General features: G+C 44.6%; 2 protein-coding genes across 4 annotated transcripts in view; one reads left to right on the top strand and one right to left on the bottom strand.

Annotated features, from left to right (window-relative positions):
* Positions 1–11176, top strand: part of USP14 (ubiquitin specific peptidase 14) — a 65176-nt gene extending 54000 nt beyond the window's left edge. Inside the window, exon 18 of the mRNA XM_050939236.1 lies at positions 11087–11176. The gene's annotated coding sequence lies outside the window, so the exon portion shown is untranslated. The remainder of the gene's footprint in view (positions 1–11086) is intronic.
* THOC1 (THO complex subunit 1) overlaps positions 7845–16924 on the bottom strand; it is a 33031-nt gene continuing 23951 nt past the window's right edge. For 2 of the 3 annotated variants that reach the window (XM_050939213.1, XM_050939214.1), the window contains 4 exons: positions 13580–13663; positions 12821–12968; positions 11217–11295; positions 7845–8260 (listed from right to left, as the gene is read on the bottom strand). In XM_050939213.1, the coding sequence (XP_050795170.1) occupies positions 7965–8260; positions 11217–11295; positions 12821–12968; positions 13580–13663 (607 nt within the window). In that variant the 3' untranslated portion in view covers positions 7845–7964. Of the gene's footprint in view, positions 8261–11216; positions 12052–12820; positions 12969–13579; positions 13664–16924 lie in introns of those variants that run through there. The other variant, XM_050939215.1, reaches the window with a different exon arrangement.

The raw sequence follows: 16924 nt of genomic DNA, 5'->3' as shown, positions 1-16924 counted from the left end.
CCAGAACGGTTGGAATTCTTGTATTTCTGGGATTTGCACTGTGTGCTTGACACCAGTTTTTGAATCTGGACCAGATACAGAATTCCAATTTTAGTGTCGATACTCTCACAGATGAAAGCAATGTCTTAATGACTGTGAAGAACAGATTGGGATATTCTAACACTTTGCTCTCACTAGTCAGGCTGTTAGTTGAACATGTTTCAGGTCCTGATGAAGAAGAGGACATTGTGAGAGGATTTCTGGTCTCCACTGAAGCAGGAATGGAGGCTCCAGTTTCATCTCCATCAGGTCTGAGAACCAAGGTCTCTTTGACCAATGGGAATTATAAATATTAACATCTGTTCTCATTTTATTTTCTAGACCATCTTCCCCAGCAAAAGAAGAGGTGGAAGTATTTAAAATAGGCCGTGTGGCCAACTGTAAGATAAGGCATCTGGGGTTTGCCTCACTTGTGAAGTATTTTGGCCTCTGTGTTCATAACACTTTGCAAACAGGTCAGCTGAAGGGAGGCCAAACATCTGAACAATGAGATTGAAAATGGCCTGATTTAGGCATCACTTGGAATTGTTGACCCTGTGCCTGCTCAGACCAATCTGCCTTTTGTTTCAGAGGTGGATCACTGCAGGAAATAAGATTGTTTGTCTACCTCATTATTTCCACTGCTTCTGCATCTAGTGCTTGACTCTTTGTCTCCCCCATCTCCCCTTGATGTTTAAATATGCAACTACAGTCATTATCTGATGGAACCACATCCTGGTTCACTGTTACGGTGGACTGGAACCTTCATAGAGCTAAATTGACAGTTTTCAGCTCTAAGAGGTTTATATTGTGAGCCTTTTCCTCCTCACCGTTTAGGTGGGATATTTAGGTCTCCATGTGCGCTCCCCAGCCTGGCATTAATTGCGGAGGCACATGGGCATACCTTTATGGACATTTTTGTGGGTTGATCACCACTGTAAGGAATTGAACACCTGTGTCGGAACCTATAATTGATCTTTCCTGTGTTCCAGGGAGTGTTTTAATATGAAGGCTTGAAGATGTTGGATGCATGATTGTGCCCATGGAGTGATCTCTATGCATAAGGAGTCTTTGAGGAATCCTAGAAGTTGGAGGCACAATGCTATGGTAGGCCTCCTGTGGCTCAGGAGCAAAAAAATAAATTCCTGGATTTTCTGAAGCTTTTCTAATGACTGGTAGATCTTTGCTACTTAGGTGTCTATTTCCACCTCCAGGTGGCTTATTCTGGTGAATGGAACCATAGAACTTTTCTTAGCATTGATGATGAAGCCATGTGCCTGGATACGATTCAGCATCTAAGACATAGCCCTGGGTGCTACAGTTATGATCAAGCTGTCATCCAGGAAGGAGTACCAGTGAGTTCCCAGTGACCCGAGTCTGACTATTATCACCACCACCATCTCCGTAGAAACCTTTGGGGCTGAGAACAGGCTGAATAGCACTGTTCAGTACTGATGCTTCCCACCATAGGCAAACCTTGGAAATCTGTGGTGACATGGTCTGATGGGGATATGCATCTGCTAGATCTACCGAAGTCAAGGCGACCTCTTGGGACAGGGATGACACCAGAGGTCAGGGGCCTCTGAAGCTGAAAGGTCTTTTTCTTCATTCACTTGTCAAGCCTTGTGAGGTCAAGAATGGCTCTGATACATCCTTCAGCCCCACGTACAGAGAAGATGAGTAGAACCTTTCTTCTAAAGGAACACACTCTATTACTGCAGTATATAGAAGAGGGAGATATTTCATTCTGGATCAGACTGTTTTATGGGATTATTGGAGCAGGGTGACTAGATGGAGAATGGATGGGGTGGAGCCCACACCTTAAGGGAGAATCCCTGGCTCACATTTGTGGTAGATGAAAGCCATTTGTCTAGGAAATAGGAAATCCTGCCTTCTAACTTCAGTTCTTGATGGATGCCTATGTGATCTTTGTAATAAAAGTGGATTTTGGGAGCTAGGGGCAGACTGAGGTCCCCTCGATTCCACTGTTTTCTTTGGGGAATCTATTGTCTCTTTAATGGTTCTCTGTGAGGAAGAGGAGCAAAAGCAGCACCTGTTTGAAGGCTGGTCTATATTCTCTTCTGTCAGCACTTACTGGAGAAGGGAGAGACTTGGATTTTGCTGTATTGCCAGCCACCACCTTATCCAGCTTTTCTCCAACAAGCAGGGAGCAGATAACCTTGGCTGAGCCGAGGACCTGCTTAGAGTGTCCACCTGGCAGTTCAACTGGAAGCCCTGGCTCTTGGCATCTACTGAGGCATCAGTAACAAACGCTTTTGGCTAGGGAGACACTTTCTTTAAAGAGGAGCTGAGGTCAGGGTAATTCTCTGTTCTTAAAGGCTTTGAGACCTTTCAGCCAGGAAAGAAATGCTCTAACAAAGCAGGTAGCTGCCAGGGTTGCTCAGAGGATAGCGGAGGAGACTTCAAAGTTAGCCACTCTCAGCAATTTCTATCCACAGGGTTCTTGGGGTAGAGCTCACTCTCTGAAGGAATAACTGTAGCCCTGGCAAAGGACATTTCCCAGGGAACTCAAGACACACGTTAAGACTTGGAGGGGAGGGAGAATGGGACTGGTGACCCTGCAAGCCCTCGTTCTTTGTTCTGCAAAGGGCCCCTGGAACTTATCCACCCCTGCCCTGAGTCTAGTGGTCACTGTCCTGTTTATGTCTGGAGCCTCTCTGCTCTGCACTAAGGCTCCTGGTCCATCTTTTCCCCCATTGGCATTGTGATTGCTTTGGTCGGTAGGGGACTCCCGCTGCCTGTCTGACTCACAGCCCAGGGACAGGATATAAGTTATCTGCCATGCCTAGGATGGTTGCCTCACACAGAGAGCACTATCTGGATAAGATGCAGAGGAGCCAGCAGGGAGACACTGCTGGGAGGGTTAAACCCCCAAAGGGTTAATGGACCTAGGGAGGAAGAGAAATGCTGAGGAGGGAGAATACTGCTCCCCACTGCAAAGGGGGAGGAAAGGAAACTGCCACTCTCTACTGCCACGGTGGGGGGCGGGGAGGGCAGAGGGATCATGGCCAAACCATCCAGTGCCAAAAACCTCATCTGCTTCCATGAGAGGAAAGCAACCCAGATGTTCAGATTTGTGGGAGATGATGGGCTGCAGGACAATGCTCCTGTTTCACAGCTCTTACTTCCCTGACAAATGAGATAAGCTCCTTACCCTCCACAACATCTTCCAACAGCATCTAACATCTACCTTGAAATATATTCCCAACACGTCACACATTCAAATGATTACCCATAAAGCAAATAATCCCTTAATATTTTACCCAAATCACAGTCCCATAACCAGTAAGACAACCACACTGGCTCAGGCCTGTGGTCCATAAAATCCAATATCTTGTGTCTAACAGCAGCACGCATCAGATACATCTCCCCGAAAGTAACAAATGCTGCAGTATGCACATGTGAAGTCTCATCCCCTTAATGGTCAGGGTTGATTTTGCAGAAGGTGGCAGTTTTGGATTTTGTTTCTTTTTGAAGGGCTATAAAAGTATTTAGCATGTACTATAGCTGGATAGTCTTGTTATCCCCAGAAATGTCCAGTCCCTCTTTGAATCTGGTTACATTCTCAACTGACATCCTGTGGCACAGAGTTCTGCAGTCCAGTCACACTGTGTGGAAAAAGTATTTCCTGTTATCTGACTCCTTTCCTCCAAATGTCCATTTCCCATATCCTGTTCAGCTATTTCCTCTATCACAGAATACAAGATCAAATCTTCTCCATAAAGCCACCTACATCAACAATCTACACATCAGACAGAAAAAAAACCAGTCCTTTAAAATGGGGCTCCTGATCACACCATGAGGACACAACTCCTTAGAGGTTTAAAACAATGGGGTGGGGGTTGGGGGGGAGCGCAGAATGACTGGCTCTGCAGGCAAGAACTACCTAGTAGAACGTCCCACTACCTTGCTCCACCCACAAAGAAACAGTCTGTGTCGCACCCCAAGAGTACTGCTGGGCTGGGGAAGGAAGGATGGATGGCATTTTCTTTTTAAAAAGTCCCGCCCCCCCTCCCATCTGGTGCCAGTGAAGTCAGGCTTGGGGCCACAGTAGCTTGACACCTTCCTAGCTTTTTAAAGGACTCTTTCCTCCTTATGGTTGCTAGTCCTGCTTCAAGGGTCCTAATGGCCATGGCAGCCTGGTGGCTTCCCAGGCCAGGATGTATGGCTGATCTGTTAGTTTTCAGCAGTGGAACGAATTAATCTAATACCACTGACAGAAACGCTTAAAATGTTTCTGTAGTAGGCTGCGCAGTCATTGGCGAGCATCTGTAGAAATTTAGAGACATGATTTTGCAACTAGAACAGAGAGTTTTGCAAAAATCCAATGGATGCCCAAAGCTTTGAGTATTCAACGATTGATGCACTTCAATTAATAAAGCAAACTCTACATGGAGAAACTCCTTGTTCTTCTTTGAGTGATTGCTCATATCCATTCCAGTTAGGTGTGCGCGCCGCGTGTGCACGCTTATCGGAAGATTTTTACCCTAGCAACTCCAGTGGGTCGGCAGGTCGCGCCCTGGAGTGGCGCTGCCATGGCGCTGGATATATACACCTGCCGACCCGACCGCTCCTCAGTTCCTTCTTACCGCCCGTGTCGGTCATTGGAACAGTGGAGCACAACTTAGCTATCCTCCACTTCCCTAGCTTCTCCTTGTTCATTTGATCTCTTGCTGTATATAGTTGACAGCCAGGGATCCTATGAACATGGTCGTCACCATTCCCCTGACCATCCAAGACTCCTTCGAGTGGTGGCTGGATCCCTCCATGGTGTGTGCGGGGCTCCCGTTCCATCCGCCCCAGCCCTCGGCATCCCTGACAACGGACGCATCATCCCTGGGTTGGGGGGCTCACCTCAGGCACCTACGCACCCAGGGCCTTTCGTCATCTCAAGAGCTGACCCTCCGCATCAACATCCAGGAGCTGAGAGCGGTCCGCCTCGCTTGCCAGATGTTCCGACAACACTTACAGGGCTGTTGCGTGTCAGTATTCACCGACAACACAACGGCCATGCACTATATAAACAAGCAGGGCGGCACGAGGTCTCCACCCCTATGTCAAGAGACCTTACGACTCTGGGACTTCTGCATAGTCCACTATACACCTCATCACGTCCTCTCTCCCGGGAGTTTGGAACATGCTGGCGGATCGCCTCAGCAGATCCTTCCTTTCCCATGAATGGTCCCTTCACCTGGACATTGCTCTTTCGCTCTTTCGGAGGTGGGGGTTTACCCGGATGGACCTCTTCGCATCCCGCAGGAACAGGAAATGCCAGACGTTCTGCTCCTTTCAAGGCCTCTCACCGGGTTCAGTGGCGGACGTCTTCCTTGTACCGTGGACGATGCACCTGCTCTACGCCTTTCCACCATTTCTGCTCGTCCACAGGGTCCTACTGGAAGTACTCAGGGACAAAGCCCGCTTGATCATGATAGCTCCAGCGTGGCCTTGGCAGCACTGATACACCATGTTGCTAGACCTATCCAAAGCCGAACCTGTCCCCCTGCCTCTTCACCTGGACCTGATCACCCAGGACCACGGCAAACTGCGTCACCCGGACCTTCAGTCCCTCCACCCCATGGCATGGCTCTTGCGTGGCTGACCCAGTCCAAGCTGCGTTGCTCTACCCCTGTGCAACCGGTGCTCCTGGGTAGCAGGAAGCCTTCCACTAGAGTGACATATTTGGCCAAGTGGAAGCGTTTCGCGTGCTGGTGTGTGGAGCGGAACTTCCTTCCCACTGAGGTCTCCATTTCCAACATCTTGGATTACCTCTGGTCCCTTAAACAACAGGGCCTAGCAGTATCATCTCTGAGGGTCCATTTGGCGGCCATCTCTACCTTCCACCCAGGGGAGAATGACCGCTCGGTATTCACACTCGATGGTGTCTAGATTCCTTAAGAGCCTAGAGCGCCTCTACCCCCAGGTTCACCGCCCTGCCCCTACATGGGACATTAACCTGGTTCTTGCCAGACTCATGTCCGCCCCATTCGAGCCGTTAGCAACTTGCTCCCTTCTCTACCTCTCCTGGAAAACCGCTTTCCTGGTGGCCATCACATCAGCAAGACGAGTCTCGGAGCTTCCAGCCCTCACGGTAGATTCCCCCATATACTGTGTTCCACAGGGGCAAGGTGCAGTTGTGACCACATCCGGCCTCTCTCCCCAAAGTGGTATCGGCCTTCCATGTTAACCAGGAGATCTTCCTACCTGTCTTCTTCCCAAAGCCACACTTGTCTCGCAGGGAGCAGCAGCTATACTTCTTAGACATCCGTAGAGCGCTCGCTTTTTATATCGAGCGAACTAAGCCATTTCGCAGAACCCCCTCCAACTCTTTGTCGCAGTGGCTGAGTGTATCAAGGGCCTACCCATCTCATTGCAGCGGATTTCCTCCTGGGTAACGTCATGCATCCGCACCTGTTACGACTTGGCTCACGTCCCCTCAGGCCACGTGACTGCGCACCCTACCAGGGCTCAGGCCTCATCGGCTGCTTTCCCGCTCACGTGCCCATTCATGAAATCTGTCGCGCAGCGACCTGGTGCTCGGTCCACACCTTTGCCTCCCACTATGCCCTGGTTCAGCAGTCTGCGGAGCTGAAGGCTGCATCATCCCTAGTGTTACACTCTGCAACATCTCACTCCAACCACACCGCCTAGGTAAGACTTGGGAATCACCTAACTGGAATGGATATGAGCAATCACTCGTAGAAGAAAAGACGGTTACTCACCTTTGTAACTGTTGTTCTTCGAGATGTGTTGCTCACATCCATTCCAAACCCACCCTCCTTCCCCACTGTCGGAGTAGCCGGCAAGAAGGAACGGAGGAGCAGTCGGGTCAACAGGGGTATATGGCGGCACCACTCCAGGGGGTGACCTGCCGACCCACTGGAGTTGCTAGAGTAAAAATCTTCCGACAAGTGTGCACGCACGGCACGCACACCTAACTGGAATGGATATGAGCAACACATCTCGAAGAACAGTTACAAAGGTGAGTAACCATCTTATTTTCCTATAGCACCTGGCTAGAACCTACTTTACACCACCATCAAAATCTCCTGAAATTTTTTTTTAAAATAAACTATATACAGAAAGGCTGTAGCCATCCCTAAATTTGAAGAAGGAAGCTTAAACTAGCATTCAGCAATGCTCTACAACAGACCAGGACAGACGAATACCTCATCCACATTACATTATAAAGTGAATTTTAGGTAGTCAGATGACCTAATAACCCTATTCCTAAAAAATAAATAAATAAAAAAGTCACTTGGGATTTTTACTGGATTAGAGTCAATACCTCAAATATATGCCTAATCCAAAGAGCATTGGAAAACAATAGGACACTTTTCCTCAGGACACTGCTTTACTGCTGACAGCAGTTAAACCAACTTCCCTCAGCAGGGAGAATACTACCCACTGGATTATTTCTGCCCCCCCATCCCCCAACCTGACTGGAGTCAACACTGACAGTCAAGTTTCCAGGAAGGGAAGCCAGAGGCCTGTGTACAATTCCACCCCAAAATTTGCACGGGCAACCAAATAACTAATTAAGAGTCATGTCGTCTTACCCATATTTAACCTGAGTTACATGTAAGCAAGTACAAAGATAGTGCGCTTTACACACAGGCCTTCGACCCCTTTGTCAGCAAAACATGGCCCTGGCTCTAAAAACAGTAAGCCGTTAAACTATTACAATGTGTATCACAGAAAACTCCACTGAACCTTGGCTCTCACCTTTTACATTTTCATAATTTAAGGATGATGCCTGGGTTGCTATTTCTGGATCACTGTTACTAATCCTTCTCAGGAACTCTAGATGTTATAGAAAGGTTTTATTTGTTTACTAAACATAAAGCTGCCCTATCAAAATGTTAGATCTGTTACCTAGCAATAATAATCAATTGTTTTAATAAAAAAAAATTGTAATCTGAAATAAATTAACTACTGTTTTCAGTGTCGTTAGACAGACTTTCTGCAAGGTCACTTAATCCAGCTTTGTTCATTGCAGTAATCAGATTCTCAGGTGTTGCATGTATCCCCTCTTGATCCTGCCAGGCAACCAGCAGCTGCTTAGCTCTCATCTTCACATCCTCACTATCGGACTCAATCTGTCTTATATCAGAGTCTTTCATTTCCAAGTAGGGGGCCAGAGTCTTCCATTGTTCTCCAAGCTTGTTAGCAAATGATTCAATTTGTCCCCCTGTCACGGGTTTGTCTCGTTGTACATCTGGACCTGAACAGACACACACAGAAAGAGTAAGGTAATATCCTCAGGATGATGCAGCACGCCACATTCCTTGTGATCTGCTAAGTTTTAAACCTATTACAGCAGAATCTCAGAGTTATGGACTTCAGCCACACGGGGGTTGTAGCTGGAGCTGCAGCTGCAGGGGGGGACAGGGCTCCACGGGGGGCTCAGGCCTCTACCCCGTAGGACGACTGGGGCTCAGTGCTTTAGATTTGGGGGGAGTGCTCAGGTTCCCGGGTTCAGCCTTGCGGAGGGTGCTGGGGATGCTTTTGGCTTCAGCAGGTGAGGGCCTCAGCTCCAGGGGGAGCGCTGAAACCAGTGGCCCCTCATAGCTAAAGCCCCAAGCCTTGGCGCTGGAGCCCTGAGCCCCAGCACCACCCCACCCCTTCCCAGTCTAAAGCCCTGAGTCCTAGTGCTCCCGAGGGTCAAAAGCCTCGAGTCCTCCCACCGCGGCCGCAGCCCCAACCCCCTGTGGCTAAAGCCCTGAGGCAGTACTGAATCTGCCTTTCTTTTTTAAAAAAAAGTCTGCGCTGCTGCCTGATTGGGGTCTGGTTGACCAGTAAGTCTAACTCTGGAGTTCATACCTTTGAGGTTCTACTGTATTTATAAACAGACTCTGGCTGTTTTACCCATTTCAGCTAAGCATCTTATTTTGTATTTATGCTCTGAAACAGTCCTTTAAACCCTACTCAAAAACTGTCAGCCGTCAATTTTATATAATCCAATCAATGCCTGAGTCTAAGAGAAACTTCCCCTATAGGTGTATTATTAGAAAGACTGTCCACTATGAGGGTTTCTAAATCACTGGTCCAGCTACTATATTCTTAGGTTAATCAGAAGCAACTGTTTCCATTGCTGAATGTAAGAAGTCTATTCTTGCAAGCCACTGCAATTTTCAATAACTAGATCAATAGGAACCTTAAAATCTAAAATTGTAACTGGAATTTCACTACATCTGGGAAGGTTTAGGTTAGTTAAATCAAGCAGAGCTAGCCCAGTTTAACTTGTTTGAATTTGTGAAAAACAAAAATTTGCTTCCCTCTAATTGTATAACTAAAAGCACAGAGAGGGAATGAAAACTCTAGTCTTCCTGCTTACAGTGCAGCCTGCACTGGATTATACAGCAGTTAATTCATTCAGTTAAAAAACAAAATCTTTTTTCTTACTTAAACATTTGGCATCAAGATAATAACACTGACCTTTGTGTCTTGCCGAGAAGACAAACGTTTGGTGATTATACAAGTGAGTTTACAAACTTGTAGTGTATTACTGCTTGTCGTCTATGTGCTCTGCTGACCATGCTTATAACATTTCCAAAAAACAGCAAAGGATGAAGTTACCTATACAAGGAGTTGGATAATGTTCTGCATCAATGTGTCTCGCCTCACCCAGCTTTGAGAGCCAACTGGCATGTTCTGAATGTTTCTAACTCTCTCCACTGCTTATCAGTCCCACTCATTTATAGGACATTTCACAAAAAACTAAAACCATTACATCAAGGATTAGGAATTGAAGTCCATGAACAGCATGGGACAAAAGCAAACAGAACATTTCCATTATTGCTCAGAGGCAGAGCATGCATATACTGCATCAGACCACAGCCATCTCATCTTTACTTTAAAAGGAGATGGAAAGTCAACAAAATGGAACTGTGAAGGCTGTTCTAGGCTGTTAAATTGAAGAGGAGAAGAAGGCTCTTGCACCCAAAGTAACAAGATTGTCCTCTCTTCCCTTCTACAAGTGCTAGATGAAAGGCAGCAGCGGAGTAGATACACAGAGAACCATGAAAGGTTTTAAAAACAAGGAAAGATGTTTTTTAATTAGATCCTGAAGTGAATGGGGAGCCAGCAGGGGTGTCTGGGGATGGGAATGAAATCACATGCAACTCCAAGCAGCGCATGTCACATGCATCACATGCAGGGGCGGATCTAGACATTTCGCCGCCCCAAGCACAGCGTCATGCCGTGGGGGGCGCTCTGCCACTCGCCGGTCCCGCGGCTCTGGTGGACCTCCTGCAGGTGTGCCGGGGGGCTCCACCGGAGCTGCGGGACCAGCGGACCCTCCGCAGGTATGCCGCCGAAGGTACCCTGCCTGCTGCCCTGCCAGGGACTGGTAGAACACCTCCCGCGGCATGCCGCCCCAAGCACGCGCTTGGCGTGCTGGGGCCTGGAGTCGCCCTTGATCACATGGATACTGGAAAGCTCAGATAGTGAACGACCACACAGGGAAAAGCTGGAATATGAGGATTGCATGGATAGGGATGGAGATAGGCAGATTCACTCACATAAGGGAGGAGAGATCAGAGTAAGAATATGACAGGATTATGGGCAAGAGGCAAATGAGAAGTCTGATTAATGGAAAGAAAAAAAAAAAGGTGGTGGCATTATCAGGAAGAATGCTCCTTCTCTGTCAGAGAAATTTCTGCATTTGAGACATTTAGCTGAAGAAAGATCTCAGTGATCTTGGAGACAGGTCATATACTACTATTATTGGAAGCACTACACAGGGTATTTAAGGTCTGTAAGTAAACACTATCCCAGGGCAATGTAACTTGTAGTTACAAAATAGAGGCAGAGAATTCAGAGAAAGCATTTCACATAACTGTGCCATACTTTTGGCTTTTAACATCTAGTTACACAGTAAACACACCCTACCCAAGAGGAACATTGGGAGAGATTGCTAATTGTGGGTTCACACAGTTCAAGTTGCACCCAACTCTGAGGAGCGGAACAAGTAACTGCTAGCTTTGTGGGACTTGATATGGTGCTGTTTGTCACTTTCAATACGAGCATTGGTGCTAAATGTTGACAGGTGAGAAGCAGAAGGTGAAACAAGACAGAAGACCTTGGGTAGAATGCATGATTAAAAAAAACAAAACAAAACCACACACTTAAATATGGATCAAGAGTGAAACTGAAAAAAACAAACATGTAAATCTTACTTTCATTGTTTTCCTTTAATAAAGCATCATTATCTTCCTCATCTTCATCCTCTCCTGTTTTTATTTCTTCAGAAGGAGGCTTTAATGAGAGAATTAAATATCACTTGATGGCTTTTGTGTTTAAAAAGAAATGTTATAGCTGCGTGATGGTCCCTGACATGCCTGCTAGAATAGACAATTTGACAAGACATTTGTGTACAAATAACCCACACATTATACTTCTGTAGCCGAAAACCCTAACAGCAGCAGCAGCAGCAACAAAATACTACTGGCCTGGTCACAGGAGAATCTCCTGCTCTTTTCAAGAAAACAAAAGCTTGCCTGGAACTTGCTCACTGTAGGAGAAACTAATCATTCCACTATGATCTATGATACTATGGGATATTCAGTGCTGCTTGTTTTTTCCAAACCCTGTTCCCCACTCCCCTGCCCATTTTCCTGTTCATTAGCCAACGGTGGCATCCAATGGAAAAAATATTGAGCTTATGGCCTTTTTTGATGGATAAAAAGCCTGAGAGGATTAAAAAATGGTTCCTGCTTGTTCAACATTTGAAATTTTTTGCTGTAGGACCGGATAGATGACTATACAACTAGTAGGATGACAGAGTAACTATGCCAAGTGAAACATGATTGAAAAAAATGCGATGTTTACTGAGTGTTAAAAACAATTTTTTAAACAACTGGTTAATTCAAATGACAGAACATGCTGAAAAAAAAAAGCTTTTTATTAAGAATTGAGTTTCCTCTCTTTGTCTTCAGGTTAGGAATAAGAAAGCTCCCAAACACAAGTATGGATCCTCCAAGACTGATGACAAACACCACAATCCTGATATTTCTAAGGGATAAAAAAAGCAGATTTAAAAATTGAAAAATCCCACCTAACCTTTCAGGCCTTCTTCATATATCAACGAAAATAAAAAGGGCACAAACCTAACATCTTTCTTGTTCTTTTTAAGGTCCCCTTTAACAACACGCTTAAGACAAACTGACCCTACAATCAGGGCAGCTGGGGAGGGGTAGGGTGGCAAGTGGGGCAGTTAGCCCCAAACCCCACAGGGGCTCCACAAGCCGCTCCAGGTTTTTGGTGGCAGGCACCGCCTGGTGAGTACAAGAACTGCAAGCGGTGGGGAAAAAAAAAAAAAAAAAAAAAGAAAGCCACGATCACGGCACTTAGGCTGCTCTAGTGCCGCTGCTTCATTTTTTGGCAGCGGATCCTTTCCTCCGAGAGGGACCGGCCATTGAAGACCCGGCCCTGCCCCATACCCTCTGAATCCTCTGGGTAGCCTTGCCTACAACACATGAAAGCTGAATGTTTCCTCAAATATTTTGAGAGAGAGTCATAATTAGTTGCTCTAACAAGCCAAAATTTTAAGCACATGACAGCAAATCAAATCTGTTCCAAAGTTTAGCATCAGCAGGGTCTTAATGTATAATACCAGTTTTATTTGCAGTTTTTATTTTAGCACACAACCATACACATGAATATAATTCTTTTGCCATGAACCAAACATATATATGATCATAAGTTACCATTCTGCAGAATAAGAGACCATCAGTAGGTCAGTTAGCATAATTTGATATAAGTACCAGAAAATATTACTTACAGGCAACTCCTTGGCTAATTTGATTACCATGTTTTCTAAGTATTCTGGTAAACTCTTAAATTGTTGATTGGTTGGCTGGAAGAAGTGGGGACTTCTGCGTGCTAGTAATCTTAATGCTCTCCAGCCATAATTAGAATTGTTCACAGCCCTATAAAAGACAAGTAGTGTTAGTTACATGTTCATCATCTATACATAGGGTTTTGAAGGCAAAGAAAGAAAAATGCCGCTAGAGAACTTATTAGTGTTTGATTAGAGGAGATTTACTTTGTATATTTTGATATGTGATGTTGACAATTTGTGTTTTAATGATTGCAAAGCTTTAACTTTTTCAAGCCCAACATCTATTGTCATTATGTAACTGTCTAATCCCCCAACTGTCTGCCCCCACTCAATTTCCCACAATTATGAAAATTTAAAGAAGCATTTAAAAAAGAATAATTAAAACCCATAATTTTGCAAAAAAGTTTGAGAAAACTTAAATTGACAAAAATTTTAAAAATGCTTTAAAAACAAACATTGATATTTTTGTCAAAACTATAAAAAACAAATTCTACCAAGCCTATTGGTTCAAGACAGAAAAATAAAAGAAGGATCTCATTTCTCAACTAATGTCACGCTGTCCAAGCTTACTAGTCTTCAGGACAGACCTTCAGACCTCTGGAGACATCAATAGTCCAGAGAACAGATTCTTTACTTCAGTGACTCAAGCAAACGTTAAAAAGAGGGACACAAATTAAGAATAAAATAAAACCTACTCACTTATATTCATTTTCAACCATGTTTTCAGGATCTGCCTGCTCAATAGCCTCTTCAAAGAACTCCTCCAGTGTCGGCATATATTCCCTATGAAATAAATCAGAGTTCTGATACTCTGACTAATCTCCATTTATCCCTCCAATTAATTCATGCATACTTCAGTCTTCCTTATGAGGCAGTGATAGATGTCCTGATTAGATAAACTTGATCTGTCACTTCAGTGCAGTGTCCTATGCATTGCTAATGTTACTAAGACATGAACTACTGCTCTATCACTAAAATGCAACAGAGGTGTAACATGATCTATCATCAGTTCAGCACCATACAAGACAATAAAGACAGAATCTCTGCCCTGAAGAGCTTACAGTCTAGGCCCTGATTCAGCAATCAGGCCCTGATTCAGCAGTCTAGGCACTGACTTCAAATAGGACTTAAGCACATGCTTAAATGCATTACTAGACAGCGATGGGAATAGTCACATAGTTAAGTGTTCTGTTGAACCAAACTCTAAATTAACATATGACATAAGGAGATACAGTACATATTGGGTGGGAGGGCAAGAGATACAGTAATAAGATTACATGGTTGCTTTGATTAATATGCATGAGTCTTCAGGATTTTGTAAAAATACTGATTATTTTAAATTACGAGTATTATGAGGGAAAGACTAAGATGCACAGATTGCATGGGAGAAGTGTGTTTCAAAGAGAGGTCTGAAGAAGAGAGAGTGGAGGCATGGCTGATCATATCAAGAAGGGCCAGGCAGATGTAGAAGTCAACAAAGTTTGTTAGTTTTGTGCAACCTGGGTGAAACTGAGTAGGGAAAGCACAGGTCCTTACCACCTCATCTGCTAATCACAGAACAACAAAGTGTTTGATATGGGCTGCATATTTCCCTTCCATTCAGTTTATTTCTGGCCACTGATTTTAGACATTTTATATTACATTTAACATCAGAGGGGTAGCAGTGTTAGTCTGGATCTGTAAAAGAAGCAAAGCATTCTGTGGCACCTTATAGACTAACAGATGTATTGGAGCATGAGCTTTCGTGGGTGAATACACGCATTCGATGAAGTGGGTATTCACTCACGAAACCTCATGCTCCAATATGTCTGTTAGTCTACAAGGTGCCACAGGACTCTTTGCTGCTTATACTTAACATGTTATTCCCACGCTGATGGATCCCACTTCTAGCTGAACATTTCAGTAAGTGTGGTTTTGCTCGTTTTTCCTTCACTTGCAGTGTGGCAGATGAGATAATTACTGTACATTTAAGTTAAAAAGAAATCAACATACTCCTGAACACTTAGAGGATCGCAAAATTACTTAGCTTTATTTACTTAGTCAATATTTGTAGTTATCATACACCCTTTTGTTAGCTGCACTGTTACAGTTATTGCAATAGTCAGCAGCTGCTTCTACTGGATATTCAAATCTGCACTGAATACTCCTGGGAGAATGGCACACAGAACCTCCTCCCCCTCACAACCCCCCCCCCCCCAAAAAAAAAAAAAAATGCTGGATGGACATGCCTCTTCCCCAGCAGCACATCTGTTCCGGCATGCTTGGAGCAGCCTCAGAGATGGGGGCTGGGTGTGCATGCCTGCGTGGTTGATCACTGGGGGGAGGAAACGGGCCTGGGCATACGTGCATACCAACGAGAGAGAGAGAAACAAACAGATTCTGCCCCTCTCTCTTGGGACTGCAGCTCCCTGGCGTGGAAGGGTAGGGCTTATTATACAAGAGGCAGGCTAGAGGCAGAAATGTAGCAGCCTGACTGCGTAGTAACATTGTTAATGTTCTAATTGTTAATTAACTGTTCCCATATTCAATCAATTCCCCCAGGAGCATAAAACCTGTGAAAGTTGTAAGGCCCCTACATTGCTAGAGTGATGTAAATGAGCCTTATTATAAATGACAGTAAGGGAATTCTCAGTCAGCAAGATCTATGAGCTCTCTCACTTTTTCCTCTGCCAGTGTCACAATGGGGTTAATTACATCTCAGGATTTACTTTACCTGCCCATTTAATAAAAAAACAAAAAAAAAAAACTTTGAGGGCAAATAAAACATTTACTAAGCAGTCAATAAAATGTCAGGACAATCAGAACCAAGAACTTCCCAAAGTACACAGCCAGGTCCAGGACAATGATTAGTAAAACTGTATGACTTCTATGTGTGAAAAGTCTGAGCAATTTAGAAATACATTCTATTTTATTTTTGGGGGGGGGGGGGGGGAGGGGAGGGAAGAGGCGGGAGGGAATGGCACTGTTTGGTGTTCTATAATGTAATTTAAATGAAAATCCAGGATAACTGGAATGCAGGATATTAGTTACCAAGTGTTTGTAACTTAACTTCCATGTGTTTAGGAAATGCTGAATAGTTATTGTGACATTTTTTTGTATTATACTTTAAATAAATTATCAAAATAATTAAAACTGGTGTGATTATACTGCATTATTTTGACATAGAATATGCAGAATTTTGCAAAATTATGATTTTTTTGGCACAGAATTTTGAATCTGTTGGTGCAGAATGCCCCCAGGAGTAACTTAAGTACCTGATGCATTTAAGAATATGCACAACCATCAAGATAGTCTCTGAAACAGGAACTAAACTATTTATGTTCTTTACAACTATAGGATATTGTGATATGTGCATTATCTTGTATCACAATTACAGCATAAGAGAGATTCATCAGGCATCAAGTCCTCATCTACATGCACCTTATCCGAGGTCCATTCAAGAGAGATATCACGTTTGCCTGAAGAGGTGGATATCATGGAGCAACAAGGAAGCAGGGAGGACACTTTGTAGTACTGGGTCATGAAGACATCTAGATAAACTGACTGATTTTGTTTTGAAAAGTAGATTTTGTCCCAATTGAGATTGTGCCAGGCACTGTACAAACAAAGTCAAAACTAATCTCCACCCAACAGAGTTTATCAATATAGACAGAATACTGGTGTAAGAAGAGAAATATTATCCCATTGTATAGATGGGCATCTAAGGCACAGCGATGAAGTGACTTGCCCAGACAATCATCCTTCTCAACCACTCCCATCATGATAAAATAAATGATAAATGGCTTATTGTTTCAGATTTTGGCAGGGGGGGAGGGAGGAAATCAATGTGCTGATGCATGTGGAGTAAGAGGGGTTCTTAAAAAACCCAACCTCTATCTGCAGCACTTTACTAGTACACAGAGGACTAATCCACTTCAGCCTCCCCAGCCAAGCTAGCGTGGCTCCACCCTGGCAGAGATTCTGAAGCTCTCTCCAGCACACGTTAGAAGCCTCACAGTTGAAGAAAGCACCTCTTGTGCAGAACTACTACAATCTGTGAAAGCA

Source organism: Gopherus flavomarginatus, chromosome 2, assembly GCF_025201925.1.
Source record: "Gopherus flavomarginatus isolate rGopFla2 chromosome 2, rGopFla2.mat.asm, whole genome shotgun sequence".
NCBI lineage: Eukaryota > Metazoa > Chordata > Testudines > Testudinidae > Gopherus > Gopherus flavomarginatus.
This window is presented reverse-complemented; position numbering and strand designations above follow the sequence as displayed.